This window comes from Somniosus microcephalus, chromosome 23 (assembly GCF_052327205.1).
Source record: "Somniosus microcephalus isolate GS21.2 chromosome 23, FLI_Smic_1.0, whole genome shotgun sequence".
NCBI classification, from domain to species: Eukaryota; Metazoa; Chordata; class Chondrichthyes; order Squaliformes; family Somniosidae; genus Somniosus; species Somniosus microcephalus.
The window spans coordinates 16,788,031-16,802,463 of record NC_141009.1 but is presented as its reverse complement, the minus strand read 5'-3'; the positions used below and the strand labels follow the sequence as shown (position 1 = coordinate 16,802,463).

At 46.1% G+C, this 14,433-nt stretch overlaps 1 protein-coding gene across 2 annotated transcripts in view; it reads left to right on the top strand.

The window, feature by feature from the left end:
* Positions 1-13,848, top strand: part of LOC147101686 (bile salt-activated lipase-like) — a 49,300-nt gene extending 35,452 nt beyond the window's left edge. For both annotated transcript variants that reach the window (XM_085965490.1, XM_085965491.1), the window contains exons 11-13: positions 6,289-6,492; positions 11,199-11,378; positions 13,561-13,848. In XM_085965490.1, the coding sequence (XP_085821616.1) occupies positions 6,289-6,492; positions 11,199-11,378; positions 13,561-13,726 (550 nt within the window). In that variant the 3' untranslated portion in view covers positions 13,727-13,848. The remainder of the gene's footprint in view (positions 1-6,288; positions 6,493-11,198; positions 11,379-13,560) is intronic.
* The last annotated feature ends 585 nt before the right edge of the window (positions 13,849-14,433 follow it).

Sequence of the window (14,433 nt, the reverse complement as noted above, 5' to 3'; positions counted from 1 at the left end):
ATCGCAAAAGAGGATCACCGAACCATTTGGGTCACCCTCACGATAGCAGGGTCCCAAGTCAAAATGGAATTGGATACAGGATCAGCCCTGACCGTCATGAATCGACGAGACTATGAGCGGCTATTCTCACACATACCCTTGTTTTGAAGACATATACGGGGCAGAAAGTATACCCCAGAGGGAAAATAAGGGTGCCTGTCGAATACAACGGCAAGGAAATACAGAAATTGTATCTGTACATACTGCAAGATGGTGGACCACCGTTATTGGGACGTGAATGGATCAGAAAGATAAGTTTAGACTGGCACTCCATTCAGGCACTGACTGTGGCTGGTAAAAAGGATGACGACGTCACACCTGGACGATTGTCAAAAATCTTAGCTAACGCCAAAGAGGTATTTCAACAAGAACTGGGAACTCTTAAAGGCGTAACCGCCTCGATAAAAATAGAAGAGAATGCAATTCCCAAGTTTTTCAAAGCAAGACCGGTACCGTATGCAATTCGCCCAGCCGTCGAGGCAGAGCTGGAGAATCTGGAGAATGCAGGCATGTTATCTAAGGTAGGCTGGAGCGAGTGGGCGACACCCATCGTTCCTGTCATGAAGAATACGTTAAACAATAAGTCTGAGGAGCCAAGGAAGGTTCGCATCTGTGGGGACTTCAAGGTGACGGTGAACCCAGTCCTTCACACAGTGCAGTATCCTCTCCCGAGGATAGAAGACATTTTCGCCTCACTATCTGGAGGGAAGCGTTTTACAAAAATTGACCTAGCGCAAGCATATTTGCAGATGGAGGTTGAAGAATCCTCTAGGAAGTATCTCACGATAAACACTCATAAAGGTCTTTACCAGTATAATCGACTGGTATTCGGAGTAGCCTCAGCTCCGGCGATATGGCAAAGAGCGGTGGAACAAGTCCTGCAAGGGATTCCAGGGACTCAGTGTTACTTGGACGACATCCTAGTGACAGGTGAAGATGACAGTGAACACCTTGCCAACCTAGAGCAGGTGCTCACTAGACTAAGAGAACATGGGCTACGAGCCAATCGCCCCAAGTGCGAGTTTTTTAAGAAACAGATATCGTATTGTGGCCACGTGATTGATGAAGAGGGGTTACATAAGTCCCCTGACAAAATTGAAGCGGTAGTTAAGGATCCAGCGCCTGAAAATGTGTCGCAACTGAGGTCATTCCTCGGATTGGTGAATTACTACCGTAAGTTTTTGCTGAATTTGTCCACAATTCTGCACCCACTGAACGCTCTACTACAAACTGGAGTAGCATGGAAATGGAGCGATGAATGTAAGTGGGCCTTTCAGAAGAGTAAAGACCTAATCACTTCAAGAGAAGTATTGGCTCAGTACAACCCATCACTACCGATAAGACTGGCGTGTGATGCGTCTCCCTACGGCATTGGAGCGGTACTGTCACATAAATTCCTTGATGGTTCAGAGAGGCCGATAGCTTTTGCGTCACGCTCGTTAACTTCTGCCGAGCGTAACTACGCCCAGATTGACAGAGAGGCCCTCAGCCTGGTGTGGGGGGTGAAGAAGTTCAATCACTACCTGCACGGTCAGAAATTTACTCTACTAACTGATCATCAACCTCTTGTCTCCATTTTCAACCCTCAGAAGGGCGTCCCGATAATGACAGCACAACGGCTACAGAGGTGGTCCCTTTTCCTAGGGGCACACCAATATGACATCGAGTACAAAGGAACTAAACAGCATGGGAATGCTGATGGATTGTCGCGCCTACCGTTGCCGACGGTGGAAGAAACACCTGCAGTGGATCCTGTGGAGATATTCCACTCGACCATAGTCGAATGTCTACCTGTGACGAATGCAAACATAGAAAAGGAAACACGAAATGACCCGACACTCTCCAGGGTCTATGATTTAACGGTGAAGGGATGGCCAGCACATGACGAACCACTGTTGCCAGCATTCTCGCCGAGAAGAGAACAGCTGTCAGTGTGCAGAGGAACCTTGATGTGTGGATCCAGAGTAGTAATTCCACCCAAATTGAAGGATAGAGTGCTCAATGAGCTTCATGAGGGTCATCTGGGAGGAGTAAAAATGAAGAACTTAGCCAGAGCGTTTGTGTGGTGGCCGGGAATCGATAGAGAAATCGAAGAGATGACCAAGAGCTGTACAGGATGCCAGAAGGCCCAAAACGCCCCACCACATCCATGGGAGTGGCCCTCATCTCCATGGCAAAGGGTACACATTGATTTTGCTGGTCCATTTATGGACTCGATGTTTTTAATTGCGGTGGATGCACATTCAAAGTGGCCAGAGGTAATAAAAATGTCCTCAACCACCACAGAAAAAACTATCACAGTCTTACGAACCATATTCGCCAGAAATGGGCTGCCTGAACAGATTTGCTCCGACAATGGACCACAGTTTGTGTCTGAAGAGTTCCGGAGGTTCTTAAAGAACAATGGTGTTAAACATTACACATCCGCCCCATATCATCCAGCCACCAATGGATTGGCTGAGAGGTTCGTTCAAACATTCAGGAAGGCTATCAAGGCAATGTGTAATGAAGACATACCCCTACAACACAAGGTGGATAACTTCTTGTTTGCCTACCGGAATGCGACACAGGCGGTTACCAACCAAACTCCAGCCATGATGTTCTTCAATCGAAGACTACGATGCCACTTGGATTTGGTTAAGCCAAACATCAGAAGAGATGTGGAGAACAGGCAGTTTCAGAATATGAATGAAAGGCCGACCAGGAGTTTTAAGATAGGTCAACCAGTTTTGGCCCGGGACTACCGCACAGAGAAATGGCAGCCAGGAACGATCTGCACACGGCAAGGACCTCTAATGTATAACGTGGACGTTGGAGGGAGCATTGTAAGACGCCATGCTGACCAGATTCTAGAGTCACTGGAAAACGTGAATTCCACACCACGATCCGATACACCTGGTGATGAAACCGAAGTACCAACTGCATCTACCTCAGAATCGGTGATATTGGAAGCAGACGAACCAAACAACGACGTTGATCCCGAATCAACTTTGCCAGAAGAACCTGATACCCCAACGAGGCGTTATCCAGACAGAATCAGGAAGCCTCCTCAAAGACTGAACTTATAATTGCTTAACTTCAGCTAATGTATCGAGCAACTGTAATTGTAAATATGTTGTTTAATTATTAATCGAATGTTATGTACTGTTTAGCTAAAAGGGGAGGAATTGTAGTGTATGTACTTTGCAGAAGGAACTATATTCTGCAGCCCCTGTGTACTGCAGTACCAGTAGTGACCACCCTGTATATAAGCCTGTGTAGTAACTTTGCATAGTAGTTCCAGTTTTGTCTCCACTCAGTAAACACCTGTTGTAACCTACTCCTGCAGTCCGTGTCTCAATTACACACGGACATATCTCTGCTCTTCTGACTGGACTTTTTTGCTTCCCCTCTCTCCACCCCCAAACCTTCACTCTACCATTAGCTGCTGTGCCTTCAACCGCCCCATTCTTTGGAATCCCCTCCCTGAACCCCTCTACTTCCTCCTTTAGGGTCTTCCTTAAAATCCACCTCTTTGACTAAGCTTTTGTTCACCCTTCTTTGTCTTGTCACACATTTTGGTCTCATTACACCTCGGTTATGTGTCTTAGGACATTTTTCTATGTTGAAGTGCTATATACATGCAAGTTGTTGCTGTTGCAAGATTGATGAGCTTGTGGAGCAAATCTCCACAGCATAACATGTAGCACAGCAAGGAGATTCAAGATCACATGTTCCAGAGGGTGGCCACCCCACAAGCAGATAGTTGAGTGAAAGAGGAGAGTTTGGGGAGAGGATAGGAATGATTGACCATCTGCAGGGAGAGGAGGAAGAGAGAGAACATGCAGGACACCACTAGGCTATATGATTTAGATTGCTATGAGGAAGACAGCAACAGTGACTTGAGATAAGGTAATCCGGATGAACAATTGGGCTTCACAATGGAAGAGGATATCCAAGAGGTGGAAGGAAATGTTGCAAAAAAGACAAATATAGTCCTAGTAGGGGATTCTGTAAGCAGAGGCATAGATAGCATGCTTTGCAACCATGACGGAGTCCTGCATAGTGTGTTGCCTCCCTGGTGATGGGGTAAGAGACGTGATGCAGCAGCTAGACAAACTTCTGGCAAGGGATGGGGATCAGCTAGCTGTTATAGATCATGAGGGAACCAGAAATATTCGGCAAGAGTAGGCTGGAGTTCCCGCAATTCGATTTTTAGGAACTGGGTGCTAAATAAAGAAAAGGACCTCGAGTCTCATAATCTCTGATTTACTACTGGTGACACTTGCTGGACAGCATAGGTATGATAGGATTAGACTGTTCAAAATGTAGCCAGAAACATATTGTAGAAGAGAAGGTTATTGTTGGGGCGCTAGGGTGAGTTCTGGGACAGGAGGGGGGCCATCATCTGAACTGTGCTGGCACCAATGTACTGGTGAAGAGGATAAAAAGGATAGCGAGGGTGGATTTCAAGTGGTATAGCTGACAGAGGGGCATTTAAAGATCAGGAAATAGACAGCATAGAACTGAATCACGTAGAAAGTATGTGAAAGCAGGGAATGTAGAGCATGTAAAGAATGAAAGTAAACCAAAGAAGTAAGAGAGGTCAGGAGAAATGGGAATTCTGGCAAGAACTGCATCAACGAGTGGAGGCAAGGAACGTTAAGAATAAATTAGGTAATCTTGAGCTAAATGCTGGTGACAAGGATCATGATGTTATAATATTACAGAGTTGTGGCTAAATAATGATGCAGAGTGGGTGGTACAACTCAAAGGATATAGATTGATACATAAGGATAGAGGATAGGCCAGGAGGGAGTGTTGTTATTTATGTAAAAGATATGAAGGTAAGCAAAATAATTAAACTTGGACTTATTCCAGATATAAGTAGAGACGTTATGGATTGAGATAAAGGATAATAAGGTGACTGCTACCAGTCCCTGTGCAGCCTTCAATTCCACGCCCCTCCTACCCCCCACCCCCAGGATCGCCTCACCCTCTAGGCCCAGTCTGTCAGTCATTTGGGCATAGGAGCTGACTAATTGTCCATCCTTCCCGAATGGCGAGCTGCTTTGGTGCTTATCGCTGCATGCTAAAGAGGCCCGATCACCAAGATGATGCAGTTGGTGCAATTGCAACATTTGCCACTCGCCCAGTTAGCACAACAGACAAAAATTTCCCCCACAGAGTCTCGATGAAAGAACATTAGTTCCCGTGGGACAGAAGCAGGCTGAAGCAATTTATCTTCCAGGACAGTCCTGCTTGTGCATCTTGAGGAGGGGTAGAAATGGGTTGCACAGGTTTGGGATACAATGAGATTGAAGGCAGTGGGATATTGAAGATTATGGTCCAGAGAAGACAGAAGGAGTCAGATATTTGATACTCAGCCTCAGCCAGGTAGAGGTTCCTCTGTCCTACAAAAGTGCCGCCTTTGACAGCAGTTTTGATGATGCTATCAGGGTTGGAGCTACAGAAAAGGAGAGCTACAAGTTTAGAGCGAGATAGATTGGAGTGGGTAAAGGTAGTAGAGAAACTTAACTTGGCTGATATCTAGGGAAGGGAAGGCAGACAGAGAGCGGGATTTAGGAGGATTGAGAATATTGGAGACAGAAGAAGGGATCAGAAGGGGCAAGAGGGTAGCCAAGAAGAAAGGCACAGAGTTGGAGGTGGTGAAAGAAGAGCTCAGCTCCATGTTGGAGGGGTGGGTGTAGTGGTATCACTCATGGTCAGAAAAGGGAAGGTCAGAGGAGATGTTGAAAACTTGGCAAGGAATGACGTTTAGAGAGATACAAGCAGAATAAAGGTGAAAGAGGAATCACAGGGTGGGATGGCAACCAAAAGTTGGTTGAGCCTTTGGTTCTTAATATCTGAAAGGAAAAAATAAGTTTTTTGTTAAAACTTCAGATGAGAAGGACGACATGGAACTGAAGACCGAAAAAGCTATGGTATAGATTGAGCGGATGCTGTTGAAGAGACAGTTTGAGAGTATACATGCAATGCCATGTCAGGGTGGACCGTATGTAGTCATGAGCAGTCGTCAGCAAAGCACTGAGTATCATAAAGGTATTATTGGTCATGAATGGCTCCAAATGAGGAAGAGTGAAACTTTAACAGGAATCCATGTGGGGTGAATGAGAGGTGGAGGCAGGTGTTGATAAAGAAATATGTGAAAGCAGATCTTAGCAATGCATAGTCACAAATAAGAAGGGATACAATGTTTAAAATATTTGGTTTGGTGGAAATAACATTTCAAAACATTTTTTTCCACAGGCAGAGCTTTTACACCTTGATTAAGGTAGTCTTCCCCAATAAGGACAAGGAAGCTATAGATAGTGTTTACGACATATACAGCCAGGCAAATGGAAACTTAAACACCCAGAAAGAAATTAAACAAGCAATTATTGATTTTGAAACAGATTTGATCTTCTTGGTTCCTACCCAAGTAACTCTTGATTTACACCAAAAAAATGCCAAGTAAGTCACGCAAGGATATATTTTTTAAATCAATTGCTAATTTCCTGTGTGGCTCCATGGTTGGGGAAAGTGTGAGAAATTCAATTTTGTGATGAATAGGCTAAGGGGACTTTTAAGAAGGTAATTGGATATTCTCGTGCTGTAACTATTGTGTAATAATTTACATACAATCTTCTAGAAATATTGGTCGCGAAATTTCTCTGCTTAGCACCAGCAGTTAAGGTCTGTTTTGGCAAAATAATGGCGGCTGCCTCACTTCCAGCGAGGGCCACAGTGGATGCCATTTTGGACAGGTCGGTAGCGAGGCCATTGCCTGCGTGCTGCGGTAGAATTCAAATGAGGCCGATCGTGACGCCAATCAGAGGGCAACGCTGATTTGACGCGCGACCTGCCATTTTGGATGTCGCCGTTACAATCAATACCCTCTCCTAAACACGCACAGCTGAATGCGAGTTCAGCTGCTGGAGGGACCAGCACAATTTAAAGGGATACATCCAACTTAGAGGTAAATTGATTTTTTCTCTTGCACTGGCTCTTGCAGAGTTTATATCAATACTGGCTTGCTGGAACACATTTATAAAGTTGGTAAAGTGTGCAGGGAGTGCTGCTGGACATTGGGAAGGCATTGGCTGCTACTGGAAGGTCTGTGACTACACCACTTGCTCCCAGTCATTGCGGCTCTACTTGCAGTTCCCCTCACGCTGCAGCATGATAGGGAGATGGAGCAGAGGCAGCAAAGACAAGCTGCTTGCAGAGGGAGGAGGAGGGGGAGGAGGGCTCTCAGCAGCCTTACCCACCTAGGGTCTTCAGGGAGCATTTCTCCAACCTGCACAAGCCAGGAGCTGTGTATTCGGAGGCTCCGCTTCACCAAGGAGGTGGTCACAGAACTCTGCCACCTCTTGGAATCAGACCTGCGGCCTCAGAGCAGGGTGAAGATGGCGCTGCCAGTGGCCCTCAAGGTGACCGTGGCCCTGAATCTTTTCACTACCAGATCCTTCCAGGCTGGAGCAGGCGGCATAGCTAACATTTTCCAATGCGTCGTCCATCACTGCATCTGGGAGGTCATAGAGGCTCTGTACTCCAGGAGAAGGGACTTCATAGTCTTCTCTCTGAAAAGAGAGGAGGAGGAGCGCGCATGTGGCTTTGCCAAGATATCGGTGCAGAGCGCCATCGACTACACACACGTGGCTTTGCGGGTGGCGCATATCAATTCTGAGATGTACCCCAACCGCAAAGGCTACCACTCTCTTAATGTGCAGTTGGTGTGCGACCACGCCCAGCACATCATGATGGTGAATGCCCGGTATCCTGGCAGCAGTCATGATGCCTTCATCCTGCGCCAGTCCAGTCACCACGTCGAACCTGAGTGTGGCTGCTCAGAGACAAGGGCTGTCCCCTCTACACCTGGCTGATAACTCCCCTTCGCAATTCCACCACACGTGGCCAGCACTCATATAATGCTGCTGGAGCGGGTATCCCATTTCATGATGCTTGGGTGACAGCAAGTTGATCCTGCATGAGAGCTGGCTGAGCTTGGGTGGCAGCAAGCTGAACTTGCATGAGAGCAGTCTGAGCTTCCACTGCAGCACTCTGATGTTGGGTCACTTCCATTTGTACTGCAATGGAAGCTGCGATATCGACCATCACACCCAACATCATGGTTGGATCCTCAAGTGCTCTAATGGAGTTGCCCATCACTTCCATCCTGGAAATCACAGGCTCCAAGCTCCGCACAAAGCCCCCGTGCAATGTTAGAGCCGGACTCCTCCATGCTCCTTGACAGTGACAAGAGCCTCTCTGGCAGGTCTGCCATTGCACCAAGCAATTTTGTGTGGATGCCCATTACCCTTTTTCTGAAGGCCACCCCATCAAAGTCCTCATATGAGTCCTGTGTAGCAGAACTCGTGTGCGAACTCGCCCTCCGGGGAGCTGGCACCTGCGCTACCCTTTCCCCTAGCCTGGCTGCATCCCACTCGTGCCCGGTGACTCACCATGTGCATATCCTGCATACCGTCCATCAATGCTTTCAACCTCGCTGCTCACCACGGCCTCAGTGACGGCCCCTCCAATTATCTGCAGCACAGTCTCCTCCAATGCAGTAAGGTTGCGCAGCCGTGCTTGCCCTTCGCCTGTCTGTTTCTGCTCACGCCAGTTGTGAGCTACCGTGGCCTGCAAGAGAAAGGGAAGTGTGTCAGTGAGTGTGGTACAATGTGTTTGGGTGCAGTGTGTCAGTGAGTGTGGTACAATGTGTTTGGGTGATCTGCCTGTCATAGTTGAATAGCTGACATTGTGTGCAAGGTGTGAGATGTGGGTGTAAGGCTTGCAGCAGTGGTAAGTGTGTGAGGGTGAGGTATGAGTCGTGATTGCTAGAGATTGCTGGTAGGTGAGTGATGGAGGTATGATGCATTGAGCAGTGTGTGAGGCTAGTGGTGCAGCTGGTGGGATATGGCATTTGAAGATGCATTCACTCACCTTGACCACTCGTGTGAGGTCATTAAACATTTTGTGGCACTGGATCTAGGTCCTGGCAGCAATGCTGGTGACACTGACGGCTTGCGCAATCTCCTCCCACTGCCTTCTGACGGTGTGTCTCAAAGGTCTCCTGCCCCCCTGCGGGTAGAGGACCTGTCTCCTTCTATATACCCCCTGGGCCAAGGCCCCCAGTGCTGCATCAGAGAAGCGAGGTGCCCTTTCTCTCCCCTGTTGTGCCATTGCTGCAGCTAGTGACAATGAGGTACTTCTGCAACAAAGCACCTTAAGAAGTGCAGACAGCCTTTCACTCTGCAGGCAAACTTTAATTGGACAGCAGCTGCACCCGATATTGGTCCCCCTGTTGAGCGCTGAGCCAACCAGCATCGCGTTTAGCGCTGTGCTCAGCGCTGCAATCATGTTAATAAGCAGGCAGCACAAATTTTGCATGCTGCCTGCACTACTTTCAACGGGCATGGGCAGGTCGCGCACCGCGATCCCTGCGCCTATTTTCAGGTTGAATCCAATTTCACCCCCGTCTGCGATGATGTTTTGACTCCATTTGTTTTAATATAATGCAGGTTAAAAGTATAAAAAATAATAAATCTTTGAACTTCTAGACAAACAACCAACTAAGTTTAACCTTATACATAGAAATTGCTTATACAGTATTTTGGTACAATATCAGAGATATGTTAGAAAATGTTTGAAACCATTTCACGGTATTGAAGATTTTGTGAATGATTTCAGGACAACCAAGACCTGCCAAATACACCAACATGTGTGAGCAGTTGGGTTGTTTGTAGATGTTGATATCCCATTCAACATAACCCTTTCAAACTGGTTTGGATAAAGTGGAAGACAAAGCGTAATAACCTAAAGGATAGAGATTCCTTCCCATGCGTTAATTTATCGGAAACTTCACAACATGGGAATCCCACTGACTTTTCTCACACAGCTGTTCTCAACTTAAATTCGCTATATAAAAAGGGAAGGGATGCACTATTTCTGTGCAATAGAGAACTCTAGCCACTGCACAACCACATTTATGGATGTTGTCTTTGAGGTACTACTGCAAGAAGCGAGGTAAAGGAGGGCTGCCCTGGTTGACACTCAAGGGCACCCTCCCCAGAAAAGAACTGTTGAAAGATGCCTGGCATGAGATAGCTGACAGGGTAAATGCTCTCCGTAACACCTAAAGCATATAGCTATAGAAGAAGATGGTAGACTAGAGGGGCGATGCCAAGGTAAGGCTACCTAAATGTTTCCTATACTGAGTATCTGCCCCAAGTATACATGTCATAAAATGCATCTATAGACCTGTTACTCTTTTAGGCTACCGTGTTTACCTACATAACTACAGCGGCTACACTTCAAAAGTATTTTATTGGCTGTGAAACATGTCCCCAGGATGTGAAAAGCATGACATAAATGCAAGTCCGTCCTTCTTTCTTCACTAATCGCCCATCCAACGCTGCCATATAACCTTAGAGTTCTATGAATGCAAAGCATTCTTGGCCATAAAGCACTGCAACACAAATACAGGCTGCAACTTTGATCTGAAATGGTTGTCACATTGAAATCTAACTATCATCCAGGCACATTAGCCAAAGCATGTTTTAGAATATGCGATTAAATTTTTAACATGACTTATATGTATGCCATAACAATGGATTCAACGAAACAGAAAATAAGTGGGAGGTCTCAGTGAGGATATATATATCTTAAACATCGCTCAAAAATAGCACTAAAACATCAGAAAAATGACTTTGTTTTCCTGCTGCACCTAAAATATGCTTTTTAAAGTTTTGAACCAGCGTAATTGCAGGAAATTCATGTGTACGGCTATTTGCTTGGGGCGGAGCTATTATAATGAGCCAAAGTGCATTCAGGGTCAGGAATCGATAGATGGGCATATAAGAGTGTGGAAATTCGGGCGTAGTGTGACTACCTGTGTAACACACTTGTGCCCAAGTTTCCTTGATCTTTACATCAGCTATTTGCTTTACACTCCATTTACACGAGTCTCTGGGTGCAAATACATAGGAAATTCTACCCCTTCAAGCAGAGGAAGATACAGGATTATGAGGAGAGAGCAGGGCAGTGGGATTAGTTTGGTAAAGAGCTGTACAGACAATTTGGGCCAGACGGCTTCTTCGTTGCTGTAAGCTTTTTTGGTTCTATGGTACGTCAGTTTTTATCTTTATTTTACTGTTACCCTTTACTTCCTTTTTCAGGAATGCATATACATATAGCTATGTGTTTTCTTATACAAACATAAGAAAAGGAGTTTCCCACTGTGAGGAGTTGCCCTACGTCTTTGGAATACCATTCAGTAAATCACAGAAGTACTCTCCGACTGATCGTAAAATCTCTGAGTACATGATTGGGTATTGGACTAACTTCGCTTATACTGGGTAAGCAAACTGAATAATAATAATAATAATTTTAAAAGAATATTCAGTCTGATTTTATTTAAAGGCTCAGGTCTGACTGGAACCTGCCTTTGCATCTGAAGGAGAATTAAAAGCATTTTCAGTATTTTGCTTTCGTTTAGAATAGAGTGTTTGCAAGATTTACCAATCAGATGCCAATCATTCAAATAGTAATCAGGTAGCGATCCTGTGGAACACCGACACCCAATGTCTTTGTAATTCAAATATTAGCATATTAAGGAAGTTTTGTTCCTTCAAATGATTAGGATAGACTTTTGTCCCTCTATAGTTGATCAGTCTTGGATGAACCACAATTTCCTCCAGTTAAAATTTTCCTCCAATAAAAAAAACACCAAACCACGTCTTTGGCCTCTGCCACAAACTCCGTACCTTCACCATCGATTCCATTTCCCCTCCTCAGCCACTGTCTCAAGTTGAAACAGACGGTTCGGATCCTCAGCATCTTATTTGAACCTGGGCTTTGCTCCTGACCCCATATTCTCCCCATTACAAAGACTGCCTACTTCCACCTCTAAAATCACACGTCTCCACGTGTGCCCCAGCCCACCTGCCTCTGAAACCCTATCTATGCTTTAGTCACCTCCAGATTCCAGTATTCTAATGTCTCGTGGCTGGCTACCCATCATCCACCCTCCGTAAACTTCAGCTCATCCACCGGTACCCTATCCCACACCGGGTCCCGCTCACTCAAATCCACTTGTGCTCACTGACCCAACTGGGCTCTTGGTTCCCCAATGCCTCAAAGTTAAAATTCTCATTCTCGCATTTAAATCCCTTCATGACATCACCTTTCCCTGGGGGAAAAATTCAGTTGTTTGCGCCTCCTGTTAGCGCCTTAAGAGGGCTCTAATGGGGCGCAAAGCAACTAGTGCCCGGGTGCGGCGATGTTTGCGCTGCTTGCGAAATTAACTAGACATTTTGCGGCGGCACTAAACACTACCGCCACAATCTCCTGCGCCGGCAGATCGTGACGTCAGTCGAGTGCGCAACGCCCTGGTAGCACCCCGGACCGGGTATTGAGTGGCGCCCCCTGCCTTACCGCCTGCTGCTAGCAATGACAGGTTGAGGGGAACGTTTTGCAGTCAGGAAGGGACTGGGGGAGCGCTATTTAAAGGCGACTGCTTCCTGCCTTTTTTTGTTGGTGACATTTTTGCACCACGCATTCTGAGAGAGAGACTTCTGGAGAGATTCAACACTGTGTGAAGGAGTTTTGCATACTGAGCAGCACTTTGCAGGTTCATTTTGATTTGCCCTTCCTTGTATCTATTTAGAAGAGACTGTGGGGGCTGCACTCTGAGCTCTTTCCTTGGGTCTCTCCATTGTTCTTTCCAGTATATTTGATGTACAGGTCTCTCCAGGCCGAGATTCAAGGCTGCAATGAGCAGGAGTGGATGGAGTGCAAAATTAACCCTCCCCTTTAAGATAAAAACAGAAAAATGCTGGAGAAACTCAGCAGGTCAAGCAGCACCTGTGAAGAGAGAAACAGAGTTAACATTTCAGGTCGATGACCTTTCGTCAGACCTCCCCTTTAAGAACTGGCCGGCGCCAGTCTGTCTGTGTTCCATTGCTGACTGACATCACATGAGCTTCGCCAGCGCTCTGAGGTAGCGCCTCGCTCCTCGGTCTTTGCGCCTTAAGACAGGTGTGAAGCATCTGATTTAGCGCTCCAATCACCTCCAGCCAAGTTTGCCGTCAGAGGCGATAATTAGCGCCAGGTGCTAAACTTTGCGCACGGCCGCTAATGGCGCCCCAAACAGGGTGATACTGAATTTTTCCCCCCATCTCTAACTTTCTCCAGCCCTACAATCCTCCAAGATCTCTGCGTTTTCCCCAACTCTAGCCTCTTGTGCATCCCCTATTCTAGTCACCCCACCATTGGTGGTGTGCCTTCAGCTGTCTTGGCCCCATGCTCTAGAATTCTCACCCTAAAGTTCTCTACCTCTTCACCTCCCTCTCCTCCTTAAGACCCTCATTAAAACCCACTTCAGTCACCTCTCCAAATATCTGCATCCTTTTGGCTTGGTGTCAATTGTTGTCTGATTACTCTTTTGTGAAGCACTTTGAGATTTCTTCTACATTACTAGATGCTATATAAATACAAGTTGTTGTGTTACAATGGACTAAATATTTTTGCTTGTTACAGAAATCCTAATGAAGGAGGCTCTGTAGTTCCTGATCTTTGGCAACCGTATGATATTACAGATGCATACTATTTGGAGATCAATAATCCCCTCACTGAGGAATCTGTGAAGCAGCATCTGCGTGAAGATTTTGTAACATTCTGGACTCTCACATTCCCAAACTTGTAAACTCAAATGAGTGGCAACCCAAATGCGCATGCCATTTTTGTTAACTTTCTGAGTGATTAATGTCCTTTGCAGCTTTCAAATCTCTTATGCCAAAAATACAAATAAAGAAGTATTTGCTTTTTGATTTTGGTGTGGTTAATTTGTAGTCTGGACCCTCGCTGTTCAAATCCAGTTTCATTGCATTGTCTCCTATGCTAACTTGCCTTTTACTCTGACTTCAAAACTGCAATTCATTGGTGCCAGAAAGAATCTGAATCAACTCATATTTGCAGGTCCAAGTCATTTCTATGGCCCTTGACCTTCGCATGACACAGAAATGCCTCTTAGAAAAGACGCACCTAAAAGCAGGGGAAGAAAGTTTGCCACGCCGAAGGCCTCTTCGGCTTGCAGCGGCAGTAATTGCTATTGGCTTTGGCATTTTCTGGCTGCTGTCCAAAACCAGTAGCCAGAGGGTCTTGGGTCTCCGCGATCTTCCTGCTGTTCCTGAAATACAAATCACTTAGCTTGTTGGAGGTAGAAAGAGGTTGCTCACAGCCTCTTCTCAGATTCTCCAATCCGAGGGGGCTGGGCACAACCTAGGAAGCCAATTTGCATGGGCCTCTACCAGGTGGAGAACCAGAAAAATGAGGCGGGAGGCATGTTGACATCACTCCTGCCTCATAGGTATGGTCTCTGGTCTCTGAATTGGTAAAACCATGGAAGTACGT